The sequence below is a fragment of the Stigmatopora nigra genome, chromosome 2 (assembly GCF_051989575.1).
Source record: "Stigmatopora nigra isolate UIUO_SnigA chromosome 2, RoL_Snig_1.1, whole genome shotgun sequence".
NCBI classification, from domain to species: Eukaryota; Metazoa; Chordata; class Actinopteri; order Syngnathiformes; family Syngnathidae; genus Stigmatopora; species Stigmatopora nigra.
Window position 1 is genome coordinate 12,121,385 of NC_135509.1, and position 19,798 is coordinate 12,141,182.

At 41.0% G+C, this 19,798-nt stretch overlaps 1 protein-coding gene across 2 annotated transcripts in view; it reads right to left on the reverse strand.

The window, feature by feature from the left end:
* Window positions 1–19,267, reverse strand: part of LOC144181053 (cGMP-inhibited 3',5'-cyclic phosphodiesterase 3A-like) — a 45,026-nt gene extending 25,759 nt beyond the window's left edge. Inside the window, exons 1-2 of one of the 2 annotated variants that reach the window (XM_077709322.1) lie at window positions 18,321–18,447; window positions 18,057–18,226 (exon numbers count right to left, since the gene is read on the reverse strand). In XM_077709322.1, coding sequence (XP_077565448.1) covers window positions 18,057–18,125 — 69 coding nt within the window. In that variant the 5' untranslated portion in view covers window positions 18,126–18,226; window positions 18,321–18,447. Of the gene's footprint in view, window positions 1–18,056 lie in introns of both variants that reach the window. The other variant, XM_077709314.1, reaches the window with a different exon arrangement.
* Between the last annotated feature and the right edge of the window lie 531 nt (window positions 19,268–19,798).

The window sequence follows — 19,798 nt, forward strand, 5'->3', positions numbered from 1 at the left end:
CCCACCTGCATGCTCGAAAAACCAAATTCACAACTGTGAGGAATATAGCATACATAGAAGGAAACATCATCTGTGTTAATCATGTATTATAACACACATAAACCTTAATTTAATTGGTGCTGATAAAGGACACACTGTATACCAGGGGTCAGCAGACAATGACAATGTCCATATATATACCTCTAATATCCTGAAATTATAATTAACTATTTTTTTTATTTAAATGAGAGCAACATATGAAGGCTTCTGGACCAATCTATTGTCAATGACCCAACACAAACTGGTACAATAATACTTAGAACTAATTCAATTATTAGTTAGTGGGGGTTTTTATTCAAAAACTGCATGATTGTAATAATAAAGGAAGACACATATTAGAAGAAGGATTAAAAGACATCAAAATGCTTCAATTGTGAGCACAGCTGTGTGGAAACATTGGCCAATGACATCACTCTTTTAGTGCCTTGCAAGAGAGATCACAACAACAGGCTCATCATTCTACCTTCAAAACTGTAGATCTCTACGCAAACTTTAATGAGCACTGCTCTCCACAATCTGATGTTTTATAAATTAGCTAATTTGTTTTGCCGGTGAAGGCAGCCTATGTCCAACTGAGAATCACAAAAGAGAAGTGTGCAGCCAAAACCTGCAGCAACTAGAACAGCTCAAACTGCATTTAACAAAACGCAAGCCGATACAAACATCTGCAAAATTCCAGATAAATAATTGTAATCAACTAGCAATGTTTTCAAAATTGCATTAAAATAATAGCCCCAATGGAAGTGTTATACAGTGAACTACTTTCATGAATTAGTATGGCATACCATAAAAAGAAGCCGTAAACAGCAAGCTTTGGATACACAAAATTGAAAGCCATGTGTCTAGTGTATTTGTGTATATACTACTGGGATGAATTAGTCCTCAACAAGATAATAGATAGCATCAGTTCAATTGAAAAGGGCGGGTGGAGTTTTGGAGAGGGTTAAAATATCACAATTCATTAGGTCATGACCAAGTGGTCTTACTGAATACTAAATAGGAACGTAAATGTCTTTGTAGAAACATCTCAATGTCGGCATATTGTCCTATCGGCACTTGTGAGGGGACACATCCAATGACTTTGTCCTTTGCCAGGTTCGATCCATCTGCTGAGCTAGCACTTTTACATAAATGTGTGTGTGTGTGAGCGTGTGCTTAAAAGGTGGCTTTTGGAGGGCCCCTCTTGGCAGAGCAGAGCTTGCCTCTGGCAATAAAGTCCTGAAGTGTACCTCATTAGATCAGAGAGCCAGACAGATCTCTCAGTGTCAAAACTCCAGTAACATGTAAGTAAGTCCATACCGATGTAGATTTCGGGCAGGGTCTTACAGTTGGAGAAAGAAATGGCAACAAGAAGCCAAATCATAAATTGTGATGGCATTTTTGTATATATTTCATACAAAAACCACAGTGGGAAACACATCTGCCTCCAAGTTCTGATGTTGGACTCTGTTGTTTCTGTGGGGAGTTTGGGCTGGTTTTCACAGATTTTTTTTTTACCAGCATAAGCTTAACCTCCTTATTTAATATATACATTATCATCTTACGGAATTTTGTAATGAATTTTTGTACCACCGGAAGCTTCAGAAGCAAGTAACCCATTATGCAGTTTTGTCCAACACAAGTAACTTCCGCTGCAATTCAGCCAAAGGACCGCTGAATTTCAACAGAGGCAGCTTCTGCCAAGGTTTCAGAGAGAGTCTTTTATAACTGCAAGTAACCACAAAGCATCACTGGCACGGAAGAAGAATTGTGTAGGCATAGGATCAAAGTAGAAGAAGTAGCATCCACTTTCCACATGCGATTTGGAACTCAAGCGGGGCCGTGGCCTGAGCACTGTCAGCAGACACGTTAAGGGCTGCGTGGGAACCAATGTTTTGTGGAAGTGTTGGACATTATTAACAAAGAAGACTTCAACTGAGGATCTACAAGGCATGACAAATGATAGTGCCTGAGCCAAAAAACTCTTACTTTATTAAGGTTATGTCTGTCTGCCTCGAGTGGCTGGCGATGGCCTGATCATAGCCCCAACTACCATTCACCCATGATCCTGGGCCGTGCAGGGGCGGGTGAACACTTTTTAGCTTCCCTCTTCAACTTCCTAATGAACAACGTAGAGTGGATAAATCGAAAGTTGTGTCACATTGCTGCAGGGATGTGTTAACCCACTTAAAAGGGAACCATCTGACAGTGGTTATATATATAAATAAGGAAATCATCTTGAGATTGTCACTCCAACCAGATATGTGCTTTCTGTAGAAAATATGGAAATGTTCATCTTTCTAGGAAAAAAACATTAAGCTTGGATATGTAGATACATGTGTCATGTTTAGTTTCTTGCTGCTAGGTCTGTAAAGACTTTCTTTTTTTTATAATTATGTATAAACATTTTATAATCATTGCAATTCATTATCTCTGTTCTCATGTTTTCTTTAATTCCAAGTTAAATTTATTTGATATATCATTAATTTTATTTATTCACGCAACTTTCCCTGTTCAGAAAATCCTCCCTATTTCATAAGACATTTCTATCAATCATAATAGAGCATCAAAGAAGTACAAAAAGAGAGAGAGAGAAAAAGAGAGAAAAAGAGGGGCCGACGGTTATGTGGACTTGATAGGACAAAGACAGAAAGGATATGTCTGGTTTGGAAACTGCAGAGCGGTATATTCAGGAGTGGCTGAGTTTGGAGAGGGGAAGAAAGGAGCCACGGCAGCGAGCATCAGAATGTGGGTCTTATCATAAAAGACCTGGAAGGCAGAAGATGACTCAAATCAAGAGAATGAGCATGGATCACAGTGAGTGTGAGAGAGATGGAGGATGATGAAGAGTAAAAAAGACAAGATAGAAGAGTACAAAGTGTGGGATTACAGATCATTATGACGACTCCTTGCGAAACTATGGATCAGGATTTAACTGAAGTCATCCTGTGTGGAGAGTTGTCCGGGAGGGGGGAATTGGGAAGCACTGCGTTGTCATGGAAACAGCTCTGACGTCAGACCGAGCATTATGTGATTACCCATAGTCTGTTGAGGAGCAGACCAATAAAACAGGGACCATTACTCACACACGGGGAGATGGCCAAAGCTCAGGTTACACACTCACAAACAACACGTGTGCGCACGCAAAATGGACTGATGAATACACACGTGGCTGCCACACTCAATAATTTCCACTTAGGGTTGGGTGAAATTTTCAGATTGGTCTCAACGATTAGCTATGTCACATTTCATCGTCCATTTTGCATATGTGGATCCGAGTTGACCCATTCAGCCGATTTTGAAGAGTTTTGCCAAATGGGTCTAATTTTGATGAATTTCAAGTAGTTTATTACACTCCAGATAAGGTAAACTGTAAAGCTAAGCACAAAGAGAAAATAACTTTACATATTGTGCTCGAAAGTATTAAATATATTTAAATTCTCAAGAGGCTATTAACATGATGCTGATATGCAACGCTTGATTTAAAAAATACAACCTACCAGTAAAAAAAACAAAGCAAAAAAAAATCCTTTCAGAGGATATGTACGTATTTATATAGCGATCCAGTTTTTTACTAGAATGCCCACCCCTGCTTTCACTTGAATACTAAATCAATAAAATGATAATGTATAGCTAATTGAAAATTTGGTCGTTGTAAATCCAAACAGGTGAAATGACACATTTTTAAAAATAACTATTTCTGTGGAAAATAAGGGTTGTGAAATGTGATGTATTACAGCAAAAAGTGGCATTGTGGAGGCACCTGCAGTTTGCTAAAGTGCATCAAACATGTATAGCGCCACATACACTTCCACATTCCGCCAACTTCCTCTTAACATCTCCCAGATACTCTCAAATAGGAGTTAAAACAATGTTCGGGCTGATAAGGATCCTGACAAACATTGAGGATAAACAAGCCTTCTGGTCACTAAGACCAAGCAACCAATCAGAAAAGCAGATGCCTAGAGAAGCATGTGACGCAGACTCCATTACTGATGTGTTGGACATTCCTAACCCAAACACCATTACTGTATATACATCAGGGAAGTGTCCTCATTCAAATATATAACAAACACATAGTGTAGCAGTTTCCACAATATCGTTTTTCTTGGGTCGAATGAGAATACTGACCCTTAACGGTAAGGGAGTGCTTCATTTCTGAATCACTAACTGCATAAATTGATAGCAATATTTCCTTCAAGAGTCTAAACTGTCATGAAAGGTTAGTTTTACCTGGAGAGGCAATGTTTAAAGGTAACATTTTTCACATGATTACTTGACATTTAAGTTGAAGCATGACTAAAATATTCATTTACTTATCTCCATAATAGTTCTTAGTGATATTTGAGCATCGAATTCAAATCCTTAAATCCACGTGGCGTTGGTCCAAGCTGTGTATGACCTTTACACAAGGAGGATTTTCTTTTGCATTTGCACATGTCCTAACATGTTATTCCAGAGCAAATAAAACATTCCATGTTCAATGTTGAAACCGTGCTATCTACAATTTATAACTCAAGTTCCTGTTGGGAATGATGGATGATCATGACCTAAAGAAACTGCAGTGCTTGCTGAGTGACTCCAGCATATTCAGGCAGACAATATTCACCACGACCAATTGCACTCTGTATATGATCACTGCGTCACAAATTGCCAGCGTCATCACGCATCTCTTCCATTCGAGCATCTGTGGCCAAGATTGCTTTTAATGTGTATGATGCTAGACCAGTTATTACATTTGGGACAAGTGTTCCGTGTCAATTCTCTTCCACAAATGTGACTGAGCGCCAGCCAAACCTAATCTAGCGCACACTGCATCATGGCTAATTTGGTTACAAAGATTGTGTATCTGGGCTGATCTGGTTAAAGGCTTACGATCCCAACAGATCACCATCTCTCCATCTGTCCCCGAGAACACCCATCGCAGTAACGCCGCAGTATGTGTATGCAGGTGTGTGTTGTGTGTGTGTAAGCTGCAGTGCACCTATCAGGCCAGTGTACTTAATGAGTGTCAAATACACAGCCTCCCACCAATCAGAGCCTCCATCATCTGCCACACACGTCATCCCTCGATGTGGTTTGTACACTAGTTTGTCCACTCAGCCTGATATTTACTTTGAGTATGTGAATGGTCACATTAGTTTACGTGCCTACAAATTAAACCGAAAGATATTTTTTATGTCGATGGAGAGCTAGATATGTACAGTAAAACAATGCGTGGATATACATTGCAATTCAAAATGACAGATGTTTGTAAACAAAAAAAACATGTTATATTTGAATGTCTGTGAACATCAAGTCGGGTAAGTTATCTTTATAATGATGTTTGTTGACATATTTTTTTTCATTTTATGTATTACATTTTTAAAAACAAATTGAATTTAGAGTTAATGTAAACAGAAGATCATTTTTCATGCACTAGCAAAAATCTGTTTACATTTTGTGTTCATGTCAGTAGAATAACATTTATTTACCTATTAATGATCTCCACAATGACACTAGAATACTCTGCCGAGTCAGTGGCCAGAACAGTTTGTTTATAATGAGAATTGTTATCGCTGGAGGAAAAAGGAGAATACATGCAACCATGCCAACTGTGAAATTGATTGAATTATTGAAGCAACATAATTCTTACAAATACATTTTTTCATTATTCTGCCATCTAGAAATCTTTTTGTTAATCCCAATTGTTCTAAAACCGAAGTTTGACAAAAAAATGCATGTTTCTTTTCATCTATATATTGTATTCCGAGTACCTAATTTAAAGCAGCCAGGAAGAATCTAAGGTAGGCAGACATTTCAACTGATTTAAGTTCCCTTTAATTCAAATTCACTGCCCATTAAATATGATTTGTGATTAGGCTTGACCGCTGTGATTAAACCATGACAGATATCTGTGGAGGCTCAACCAGTGTAAAATCAGCTTGTCCACAAAAACGTCCCCACAAAATTGCTGTAACAAAATCTCAAGACTAATGATGTTTTCATTGGGCAACAGTAAAATCCATCTTACTTAAAAACCTAACTCAGAATATATTAAGATACGCCTAATGATTGGACTTCAATTCAAGAAAGAAAAACAAGCAATTTACCGAACGGTGATAAATCAGCATCGAAATACCTTGTGTATAAGTGAGCTTTTCAGCTGAGAAGAAGCGGCGATCCTAAATCAACAGAAATGTAAGACCGTACAGCTATAGCGGCACTTCAAAGCCATTAACGGTTGCTTCATTAATCTGCGGATCACTTGAATCTAAACAAAATAGTTCAGCACGCAATCTTTTTTCCGTCTTTTGGAAAATCAAAAGCAATTATTACGAGCCACTAATGCATAGTGAGGCAAGCATCTTCCATCCATTACACATGTGAGAGGAATGTTGTTTTGCGGTGGCCTTAAAAGTCAAATAAAATACAAGAGCTGAAGCGTGTTTGCCCAGTAGAACACATCCTGGTCTGGCCTGTTTCCATACTTGGTCCAGGTCTCAGACCTAGAAACACAAATACTCTAATGAATTGCAGCTGCGAGGCTGGAATTGCCGTGCTTCCTCCTCACTTTCCATCCTTAAGACCTTGCTGCTTACACCCACCCTAAGCCTCCACTCTCACTAACATACAGTAAGACCTGGCCGCAAGAGAACCATTTCACCAAATATTACAGTAGTGTGGAGTTTTCCTGCTCGTAGCCAAATAGCTACTTTTTCTCCATGAGTTCCACTCTTGCACATCCTTAAAGGCTGCTTTTCTTCTGACTCAGAGAACCGACTGTGTTCAGAGGTCAAAGCAAGAGCTTATTCGTGGACCCCGTGTTGCTAATGTGCGCACGCTGGGTGTGAGTGCTGTCCAACATGTGTTTACGTCCCCTCCCGTGATGTTTCGCGTCAAATGTAAACCCGTGCTTTCACATCCTCTCTGCAGATCACTGCCATATGTCAAAGTCCCTGTCTTTCTAATGGGCTGCACAGATGCCACTTTCCTGGAAGGATTCCTCCTCTTTTTTAGCCGAGCACGTGTGTGCAAACAATCCTACGCGTCTCTCTCAATGTTTCACTGCGGTCTGGAAACAATAAAAAAAAGGTGCACAGCGAGGCAAGATGAGGGGTGTGGAAGAAAGAAATGTGGAAATTGGCGCAAGGAGAATGTGGAAACAGCAGGAAAGTTATGCTGCTGTTTGGATGAGCCTTGGTAAGGGTAAGCGAAAAGAGGAAGAACAAAAGACGACGGAGGTCATTTGGGAGGCGAGGGTTTATTGATTATTGACTTTGTGGCATGATAAAGTTGGTTAGGGCATAAGAAGTTTTGTTTTTGGACCTGACTGGTAGAATGAGTGAAATGTTAAGCTGCTTCAAAATAGCCGCATTTTGTCGCAAAACGTGTCGCTTCAGCTGTGCCAGATGCTATTCTGTGTTTATACCAAATTTTACATTGCCAAAGGTTGATGTCACGGACTTCCACTTCACGGAATATAAAAACTATTTATGACCACATTACCTAATCCTGTAATATCACAATGTATGACTTAATTCTCATAATATTATCATCCTCCCGTAATGTCATACTATTACAATATATAACTTTATTCTAATAATATTGTGACTTTAATCTCCGAATATTTCGACTATTTTCGTAGTCCTTTTTTCTGATTTTGATGATGAGGAAGGTTCTGTCTAGGGCAACTGAAGTCCCATAATGAGAACACATTTAATCGGCTGCTGCTTTGTAGTTGCTGATATCTGTCAGAGAAATATCAAGTCTGTGACACGAAAATTCAACAGGCCAATGTTGCTCATCCAAACATTGACATTGACTTTGTATGGCTACCCATTGTGCAATGAAAAAAAGAAAAACACGACTGGTCTGGGCGCAGCATGACACTCAAAACAAAACTGTTCATCTCATTGGGCCATGGATCCATTCAGTTGTAATGGGCCAGAATCCATATCATAAATACTTGATGAATACCCAAAAATAAGAAGTTGGACCCAATTGAATACCGTAGAAGAAACATTAAAAGGGGCAAAGTATTATAATTGCATCCCTAGGGAAGAAGACAACAATAGATTGGATTAATAAAACAAAAATTTTGAAGACCAAAATCACACAGGGAAGATGACAACTGAGATCAATAGGGATCTATGTTTCCTTTTTCAATAGCTTTGGATATACTTCCCAGAAATATCGAAATCAGTGCCAGTAGCATTTTGGCAGAAAACAGGAACAATCTGTTAAATGTGAAATGCTATGCTCCCATGTTGAGGAGACTCATTCATATGTTGCATGGATAAAAACCTCAAATACATGTGAACCGAAGCTCGATAATGGCAAAGCCAGTTTGCAAAGTGTTTGCACAGAGGATTAGTCAAACTAGTGACGCTCGTGCAAACCACAAGAACTCTTAGATCGCTGGCAAAACGGCAAACTCCAATAAAAGGACAACAAAAGGGGCTGGCTGGTGGAGGGTGGTCTATTCATTTATTTGATGGAAAAGTAAAGTCAAGTGAAAGGCATAAGGTTTGAAGGCTTGTCATGCGTGTCTTGGGAAGGAGTACTTGGATGTTTTTCTACAGAAGATGGAGCGAGCAATTGGCTTCTCGGCATTACACATGCAACTGGGGATGCGTTCACACTTTGCCTTTGCTTTCTCTGGCCTCAATTAGCTGCTTCATTTTCCATCTGTTTCAGTTTCTTTTCGCTTAGTCGAACGACATGACTGAATAATATGAAATCCCTCGCTTTCTTACAAGAATGGTAAAATGGACAGCATGCTATAGAGAACATCTGCCTAGCTTTAGAAGTTACTTAAAACTTTTGCCAATCTGAATCGTTCCAGGTGTTGAACACTACATTTAGGGAGCTTGTTGATTTTGTAAATTCACTAACTGCCGTTGGCGGTGATCATTTGCTGCCGGATTTCCCAGTTCGAATTAACTGTAAGTGTCTGAGTATGCACTCTCCCTCAGACGCAAGAAGGTCGCAATGTGACCAAGTTTGTCAGAAATGACCCTGAGAAAACTGAAAAACTTTTTTGCAGCTCCTGCTTCCGGCTTCCATCAAGCCTCCAGGCGAGTTCAGTAAGGAAAAAAGTCCAACAGACTAAGCATTTTTTTCCGTCTCTTCTGTCAGTTCTCAAGATGAAGACCGCATCGGTTCACGCCTGTACGCAACAACCAAAAACCCCAAAGAGATCCGGCGATCGTTCCCAGATTATTTTCTGTGGTTTCTCTTTTTTAACAGAAAGACGAAGGCCGAATAGGTGCCAGTGTGTAAAACTGCACATACACGCAAACTCATCTGCTAAACATCTGCTCGAGCCCCTCCAGGCTCTTTGCCACTGGAGAAGTGTGTCACGTTTCCCGGTGACGTCAAGAGAGCCTCCTACACCTCCACTTGGTGGAGCTTGGCCAAAAGCACCACAGTCCACTCCTCATCCTCACAATGAAGGAGCTCTCTGTTGAGCTCTGACGGACCGGCTGTCAAAAGTACTTGCTAGTCTTACTTCCTCTAGACGGTAAGACATAATGCTACAGTAGATCATCTCCACAAGGCCAACAAAATATGGGATATGAATGTCAATAGGATGAAAGTGAAATCAGAGAAAATGCCGCGAGCAAAGGACTGAAGTCTTAGATCAAATCCCGGATCATGAAATGCTTGAACAGCTGACAATTTAACATCAAACTGCTCGCATTGACATCAATAATAATAAACAACAAAGATTGACTGACACTTTCCAGTAGAATTTGTTAGAAAAACTTGAGGAACCCCTCTGACCTGAATGTCAGAGAATTGTCAATTACACAGTTACGTTGCCTTCACATTTCAATTTGCTGCACAATAAAAAGACTAAATACAATTGCAATGCAGAATATGTGTTGCCCAAGAGATGATTGGCTCTGAATTTTATACTTTCTAAGTTAATGCTGTGCATGAGTCATAGCAATAAGGTTCCAGGTCCGAATCCTCAGATGTACAGTGGTAGAACACCATGACTTTTTAGTTTTCTCTTCAGTTTTGTTTTAATTTTCTGAGTTTCTTCCTTTGTGTTAGTGTTAATTTTTTGCAGCAACTCACATTTCCTCAGCTATAATTCTGTTTTTAGACAGAATTGTTTTTATTCTTTTTGTCACAAATTCACAATAATTTTGAGTTGAGTTTGCTGGTTTGACAAAAAAAGATCTTTAATAAAATAAAGAAAAGATGATAAATTTAGCTTGGCTTTGGTCACGCAGATGATTGTCCCATGGTAATTAGAGATCGCAAACGTGATGAGGTGTCGAAACAAGATACCAAATGGGGCAGAACTAAAGCATAATCAATATGGCTTTCCATCCATGAAGATCTGAAGGATTCGAACACTGAAAGAGCTCCCATTCTTGTTTGGCCATAGGGATTCATGAAAACAACTGCACATCTCATTATCATTTCCACACACCGACTTTCAATTCAAATTCATTTTCTATTGCAGTTATCCTAAGTATCCAGGCTATCACAGCTGAACTGGAACAAGGTGCAAGTAACTGAGATCAGTCACAAAAAAGGTGTAAGGTGCATGTAAACTATGGAATGATAGACTCTGATGGTATGGTAACCATAAACAAATACATTGCTGTGTCACTGTATTGTGATTCCCACTTAAAATAGTATTTCATTTATATTTGAAATAATAAAAAGGCACATCAAGCCTGCTAAGCTTATGCGGCAATCATTTGTGCTAAAATTGCAATGTAATATATTAAACTGAAAATCATTAGGCCAGTTTCCCCACCTCACATGCTCCATTCAAGTTGGGAATCAGCATTAACAATGAAAATATTGCCGATATTGATGCACGTTTAGCAGATCTCAAAGTGCCCTTAAACCAAAAATATTTCAGTCGCTGCCAGAGATGAAACAAGCTAATTGACACATGGGACATTTTTCAGCAAGTGAGTAAAACATGGCATTGAGCGCAGCGCCGAACAGCAGAAGCCTTGTTGGCTTTGGGGCCAGACGAGACGCACGGCCAGCCAGTGAGGCAGCGGCAGGCAGGCAGAGGTTACAATAACACATTTGCTTGCATCACGCCAACAGCAGACGCACGGACGCTGATGCTTGAACACATGGACCCAGAGAGTTAAATACAGGTCTGCAGAATATGTCGCCACATTTCAAATAATTGGCATTGGCAATTCATCTGAGCCAAAGTTTTATTCAAACATGCACAAAATCTGTGAAATGAAACAACATGACATTTCCAGGCTGGTCCACCACGCCAGTGACTGCCAACTATTGTGCTTGGAAGCTTTTTTGGAAAGAATTGTTCACTATTCTGTTCACCATCTAGTGCTTGTGTCTCAAAATGGTGCTGGTAAATCAACTTTATCACCATCTCTTGTCTATTTTATTATTTTTTTTTTTTTACATAATTTTTAATTATTTTCTTTTTGCATTATTTTCCTCTCAGTTAGTATTTCTATAAACACACACACATACATTTGTTTATTTATATAGATTCATGCAGGTAGTTAATAATGGTGTTAACGCCACCCCTGTTTAAAGCCTTTTTTAAAAGCCTGATTAGTATGACTCTTTCCTCAACCCATAGTATCCTTTGAGTCGAGATGTGCTTTATACCTGTACATAGTTTTAACAATTTCGGTAAAAATGATGATTATTATTATTATTTTTTTTAATGAAATGAGAATATTTGTCGTGTCAGCCTGTTTTACCTGTGTGTGTTGTTAGGCTATGCTCATTCTTCTATGAGAACGGACAGCCAGTGTGCCTACGTGAAAATAAAACAAACAGAAGCACGTTGCCATAACCGGTACTGTCCAATCTATCAACACTGCTGCACACTCACTCATGCACTCTTCATACAACAAATATGGCTGGCGGTGCACTGTGAGTAATGGTATGGGTATGTTGTTTGGGTTACTTCATGTATGCGTGTTCTTAAGGTTTCCCAAACACAAAAAGGCCTTCGTAGCACATTGTTTCTCTCCTACTTGAAATGAAAAATATTTCTTGTCCTACAATGAAAAGTTAAAGCAATAGTCTTGGGACTTGTTGCTTTTGTCGTAATGTTGAATTCCCCACCTCTGTCTTTAGCCGTTGCCTCAAACTGTGTGTTTTTATAAGCGGATTATTTTAAATCTGATCTGATTATCTAATATCTTCTTGGAATGAAGCATTACATGACTCCTGCCTACCCTTTCATGTAAATACAGCCTCCTGGGTTGGTCAGACTTGTGAGAGTGTCCATTGATTGAGCAGGAGTCCGCCAAACACCTGCTGACAGCCCCGGATGTTGCTGTAGGGCGGGGGGTTCTTGGCTGAGCAGACCCAGCGGCCAGCTAAGGAATGTCCCCTCATGTAAAGGGCCAGTGTCTAAAAGGTGGCCCCCGTTTGGGATTGAAAAGGCCCTTCACGAGCACACGCACACATTAAAGTGGAGCCTTCACTTCCGCAAAGTTAGGTGCTGAGCTACCGGATACCAATTGGCAACAATCAACCTTCCGTCCTTTAAGCATTCAAAACAGTTTGCACACACTGCATGCTTGGTTAAAAAGGATATTTGAGTGTGTGGCACAAACAAGTAGCTAAGGCAGCATCATATTAAAACATATCTTTTCATACCTGACTGAAACACTGACATTTGTATAAACTGTCTCCATGTTTCCCCATAAATAATGAAAACATTAGTCTGACGCATCCAAGTAATATGCAGGGGTTAAAATTTGCGTGACTTTCTTAACCTCTATATTAAGATCTGAGCTGCTGTTTTTTTAATCTTAATTTTCAAACATATAGTGCACCAGATAAGATAATATCGCAGCAATTATTTGATCTAAATCTTTTAACGTTGATATGATTTTTTGTGTGTTTATTTATTGTGTTGACTTACTGTAAATTAATGCTTGGCCCATTTTGTAATTGAAATTCACTGAGTAAGTAGGTAAGTAATATAATATATAATAATAAAATATATTTTTATTTTTATGATTTATAATAATTTTATAATATATAATAAAAACTAATAAGGTAAGTAAGCAAGTACAAAAAAGTATAGTAAATCCACAGTATTTCCATGAGTCTGAAATACCAGCATCCCCCTCTGAATGTGTTTTGAGGCATCTGTTTGCCCTGTGTCCTTGGATGGCTATTTTCAAGCAACTGCTATTGTTTAAAAAGAAAAATTGCGGTCTGCAATGAATGATGACTCCAATTAGTCTCGACAACAACCAAAAAAAAGAGTGGGGGCCTAATGCACCCTAGCAAAAATCAGATTTGTTTTCCCTTTCTACTATGAAAACTGATTCTGCAACAATCTAACGTCACACAAGCACATTTCAAACAATACAAACAGTCCTTTTGTGGTCCGCACTTACAAGCACATATGCAAATGCATTCAGGGCTTTTAAAACAGAAATCCACACTTTGCTTCCAGGAACATTCTGTTCACCTCATTGAATTCTCTTATGCTAACTGATAATGATTGTTTTTGTCTTGAGCCGACAGCAGAAGGAACCACTGTATGTAACTGGAGAAAACTGTAATTCCGTTCGGTATCTGGTTGTGTTCTAATGCTCAGTATTTCATAAGCTCCTGAGGTGTTAATACGTCAGTCAAGACAGGAGGCCCGTGTAGCGCTTCCAGCTGCATTGGGCCGACTCTGTGGTTTGAGGCCCGACGTGGTTGTTGGGGGCGAATTCAAACTCACGGCCTGCAGCAGATGGCAGCCATCAAGCCTCTGGCAACGAACGGACACACACACACACACACAGTTGCTTACACACAGTCACCACTTCTGTTATTTCGATAGTAAACAGTCGGGAGTCAGATTAGGTTGATTGTCATGGGTTGTGGGGAAGAAGCCAATGAGAGGATTGCAGATAAACTGCAGCAGAATAAGCAATTGGACAGTTGGTGAAAATGTTGATCTAGATACGTCCCAATCATTATTGGGCCTTTGTTATCAATAATGACCACAAAACATTGCATAAGCTTTTCAAATTAACAAAACAAAGTAATAATTGTGGACTCCATCCATTCTTGAACATTTTTATAGCCATTTTTTAAGCAATGATCAAGGGACATGCAATTATATGGTGAGAACACGATTTGTTTTACAGCTATGAAGTGGGGAAAGTTCCACATTTACCTAGCTGTTTATGTGCCTCTGTGCTGTTCAACTGCCGCGGAGGAGGTAACACACACCAACACGCACGAACACGCATACACACACGTCAGAAAAAGAAGCAGAAGCATGCTAAAAGTTAGGACAATCTATCATGAAGTACTCGTCTACAATTTGGCGGCGTAAAAGCACTTTTGCTGTTTTGACTGGCTACTAAAGCAAACCTCCAATGACCTACTTTCATTATACCCCAATTCCTCCTCCACCACTCGTCTCCTCTCACATTCACGGCTAATAGACTGAAACTGCATGTGCGCTGGGAGCGTGAATGGGATCCACCAATCACAATTCGCACGATGCTGAGATGGCAGCACTGTTGGCCTTTATCCTAGAATGGAGGCTATTTGAAAATGACATTTTAAGCAAAACTCGGCTGTGTGTTCCCAAGTAAAAGCTGCGTTTTAGGTCAAGCACATGTTAAATCTTTGCCCCACGGGCCTTGGAAAGCCTCCCCCTATCCAAAACACAATTCAATTACGGAGGGTGCAGCCAAACTTGCGTAGCAGGAAACATTTACTACAGTCGCAGTAATTGTGTTTGGATCCCATTCCACAGGAAGTCATTAACATAGATGTCAAGAATATCTCGATCATCCAAGTTATGGAAGAATTTCCTCCTCTGGCTATGATAATATTTGTGCTGGTGTCAGGGTGAGGACATCGCGCAGCGTAAAAGGGGAGGAGACGGGGATGGATAAAATACTGTATTTCAACGCAAAATGTTTTACTTTCAACTTTTTGGATGCAAAGTGGCTTCTCTGCCATGTTTATTTGCAGCAACAAAAAAGAAACCCCCCAAAAAACAACAAAAACTCATGCGCAACACCTGCTGTACATACAGTCAAATCAATAAATATTCTTTATAAACTGAAAAGTGAGCAAACTGATTTTTAAAGGTGGTCTTAAAAGCAGATAGAATGGTATTCAATAATTAAATCTATGACTTGTCCTGAATCCGACTGAGCATGCATTTTATTTGCTGATGAAAAAACAGAAAGGAAAATACCACAGGAACCAAAGACAGTAACAACAATAGAACATTTCTTGCCTGGTCATTTAAAAATTTAAAATAATCCTTCAACGGAAAATCTGATCGAAAATCTGCATCAAGCAGCGGTTTATGGCACAAGTACTTATCAGCTGCTATTCAAGTTGACAGTAAAGTGATGAAAGTTGACTACAACTTCGTAAAAGTAGGACACCTGTCATGTATTTTAGGAATTTGCAGTAGTAGGGGACAATCAAGGACATCTTTGCGAGTGGGTGATTGATTTAGAATGATGTTTTCCTTTCTTTGTGATACTGCTGCTTTCGCCACGAAAAAAATAGCTAGGTACGAGGTACGGTCAAGTTTCGACTATGGCAAAGCATCAGCAGGGTTCAAACTGAGTAGGAAGTAAACATACAAGTAAACCACACTGATTTGGTTTGTTTTCATCCAAGCTTAACACCAAAAAAATCTTTGCACAAAGTAGTACAGGCAATCACAGCATGCTTGAGAGGAAGACCCGGGAATTCTTCTCATGGCTTTATTTATTTTGTAAGTAAACTCTTTTTCGACACCAACAATCAATCTGTAAAAGTGCTTTTAGGAAAAGGACTTAGAGCAAAGAAAACAAAAGTCATCACATTATTCTTCAGCACGAAAGTGAAAACCACCAGGCCAACAAAGATTTCCGCCTGCTCCATTTAAACATCCTGGCTTTATTGAATACCTCTTTTCTACCAAGAGGAAGCACATCACGCACACACTGGACTTTGACACTCACCATGTGCTAGGCCCATTGTAGCCTCACCGTGCGCTTCTCAGCCGCGAGGAAGGCGATGACTAGCACAGGTCACTACGAGCTTGTTTACACATTACAGACCACACAGACAAGAGACTCCTGCGACGGCATGTGTCGACCATGTGTGTCTCAATAACAGACAGGTCGTGACTGGTCAAACACTGACCCACTGAGATGAGAGGGCCTAAGGGGTGCATCCATCGGGGTGGGTTGAGGACAAGCGGATTCATTATCTTAACTAGATCAGGAGGTAAAATGCGGCACGTGATTACTCTGCAGACCGAGATGATGGCGCTGCTTCAAAGGCCGACAGCAAAATAAGAGCGAGATAAAAGGACTGGCCTCCAAACATGACAAATGTGTCAAAGAAACAGTAATTCAAGCTACTATTGGCTCTTTTTTGATGGCTGGCTTCTCTTAAAAAGACAGCAGCATGTGGACCAATTATTACACCTGCTACATTTTGAAATGCATACACAAATAACTCATGTAAATAACAACCAAAAGGCACAACATCACAGCAGGATTGTCTTAACTGAACAATGCAAAAATTGGAGTGTGAAAAACAGTCTGTGTGACCACTATGAAAACAAAACAGCCCCACTAAAGCGCTAACTAGCACCATTAGGCCAGCCCTAAGTGGACTGACCGACAGTACACAAACTCTCCTCTCTATCACACCTAAAAACCTCACACCTTTCACACGCTCAGCACAGCCATTGATGTTCTCGCTCTGATGGGAGCTTGCATGGTTCCACCATGTTCATTCCTTAACAACAGAAAGCACCATTAATTAACTTGAGGAAATGTTACGTGTGGCATATTAATGGACTCGTTATTTAGAAGCATTTCTTTTTTCTTTTTTGTGGGAACTGTAAAACACTAACAAAACAACAATTTTAACTTTACAGTTAGAATATTGGCAGATGTAGATTCTACAATTGTACAATTGTGAATTAAAAGTATTAAAAAGTTACAGTAGTGAAACAAAAACTGTATATTTTTATAGATTTTCTTTAACTGAAAACATTGGTAGTAAAAAATGAATTATTTATTTTATACGGTACGTAATCACTTGCGACCAGTCTCGATTGGTATGGCAACATCACATCACATCATTTTTTTGCTGTCTGGCACCTCTTCAACCAGAGTTCAAACTCACAACATCATCTTGTCAGTCGCAAAATTTGTGCGGGTTATTAGGAAAAGTTTTGTTAAACCATCGCTAAGAACTTAAAAGAGCATAGTGGTGGATGGACTTGGCTCCCATAGTGACATTTGGACAAGGAAATGCTGCGATGTCGCCATCATCAGATCAGTTCCAAAAGGTGTTTGTGCTTTTAACAGTCCTTTGATGAAGAAAATAAATTTATTCATGCATCATACGTTCTGCGCATCCTTGTGAGGGATACGGGAGTTGCTGGAACTTATTCCAGCGTACTGCAAAAGCCAGACTACGCCCTAGACTGTGATTGCCAGTCAGCCATAGGGCACACAGAATGACAGACAAACAAACAGTGAAAAAGTGAACCACTACACCATCAGGTAGCCCAGTTAAAATGCTGTTTGATGTAACACAATAGATAAAAATGTAGCATTTTGACAGAAATGTGATGGTACTTTGATTGCTAACGTTCTATGTCTTTTCATGGAATAGTTCTTATTATTCATATTTTTATTCTCATCTTATTTTCTGAACCGATTTATCCTCACTAGGGTCACGGGGGTGATGGAGCTTATTCCAGCTGACCGGCCCAACACCCAGCGAATATTGAATATTAATCCCTTTTCAAACTCTAAACTTCACTGGTTGCAGCAAGCGCAATATAAATAAAGGGGACTTTGTAAAAGTATTAAAAAAGACAAAGGAAAGAAAAGAAATCAAATTCACATTCAGTTAGAAATTCAAACTATAAGGTGAAATAGATAAAAGTGAACCTGGCAAAGTGTTGTAAACTGTGACAGAGTCCCCCAAATAATGAAAATACGACGTGGCTCTTGTCAGATTCCTGTTAAAGGGCTAATTCAAAGGCAAACTGTAATGGAAGAACGGCAGAGTTGGATACGGCTTCCTACCTGGTCCCGTTGGATGCATGGCAGAGATGTCCTGCGATGGGACTTGCTGTTGGACTGACTGTGTGCCATGTCTGTGGATATGACCGAACTGGACCTCCTGCGCCTTTTGAAGGAGGGGACGACGTCTTCCTTGGCTCCGCTCACGGGGTTGCAGCCCTCCTCGAGTGTCCCTGGGCCGGCCAGGAGCCCGTCAGCATACCTCGCCAGCAGGATGCCCACCACTCCCAGCAGGTAGGCCACGTAAGGCCTCCACGCGGCACGAACCTTGTGCAGCGAGAAGAAGGAGAGCGCGCGCACGATGCCCACTACCACCACCACGGACGTGCCCCGTTCCAGGCGCGCGAGCATGGGCGCGCCGCCGGCCGCGCACGCCAACACCAGCGCGGTCGCTACTTCATGCGGGGCGCCCAGGAGGCTGCGAGCCGCGGCTTCGGCCAGCTGGAAGACGCCGAGGAGCGAGAGCGCTGCACGGAGTGGCACGCCGCGGCGGATCAGGTAGACGCCGAGCCAGAAGAAGGCGCACAGGAGGTCGAGGATGGGCGAAATCGCTGCCCAGAGTGCGAGCGGCAGCTGAGCGAAGACGCCTGCCAGCGAGTGAGCGCCGCGGCACGACTGCTCGCCGTCGTCCCAGTGTGCGCACCTCAGCAGCAGCGCGGCCAGCACGAGCGCACACGCCGCTGCTGCTGCTGCCGCCGCGCAGCCCACTCCACTATCGCCGCCTCCACCGCCGCACGTCCACGCGCACTTCACTGGCTCGCGTCTCAGTGAGCTGACGACACGTGTTTGCGCGTAACCGTTGCGTCTCGGCGTCCCGGGCCCGAGGACTTTTTCGCCGCCCCCCTCTGCAGGCATGGCCACCGCCACCACAAGGCTCTCCTTACGCACAGGCGTCCATAGCCACCGGACGCCTGCGCATTCTCCCCGATTTTCTGGAAAATGGCGAGAGAGAGAGAGAGAGGGTCAAATGTTGCGGGGGTCCTTAAGTCGACTCTCCTTCGTGGTGTAAAACACTGTCCCGTTTGTCATGGTTACAGCGCGATTTCCCGTCTGTGTGTATGAAACTCCAACCTCCGTCACGGCGTCCTTTGCCCTACTACTTTTTCGAAACAATCTGCGAGCTCATTTCAGCCCCAACGAGTTTCAGAAGAGCACCCCCATTCGTAAACGCAACTCCATCTAGCCGAAAGGAAGTTCTATTACTCTGCATTTGACTGAATGGAACCCTATGAAGCAGTTTGCATAGCAAACCACACCACACCCACTTTCTGCAAATAAACAAGCGTCACCTTGATTGCAGAATGAACCATTAGTCAAGTAAGAAATGCAAAACGTAATCTGAAAAACGGGGCAGTTGCTACTCCAGTGAATATCCTAAAATGATATCAGTTAGTGTCCTCCAACTCACACACACATCACAAAATTGCAAGATATTTTAGACTTGAGCTTTGATTGTTAATCACTCTAAATTTGTTTTTTGTTTTAAGGTTGGCATGGATGTGAGTGTCAATAAAAATTAAAATGTGAATGAATGAAACTCCCCTTTATTTTGTATGGCATTGATAAATGCCCAATCATTTTGGACTGAACAAGGCTGCCAATCTTTCTGTGCCAGCACTCAGCGTCCAATCTATTTTGATTAAGTACTTAGGCAGCACAAGATCACTGCCTTCCTCTCCAGGTCAAAACAGATTGGACATGATGCTCTGTGTAAGTGTCAAATTATTGCCTCATGAAGATTAAAG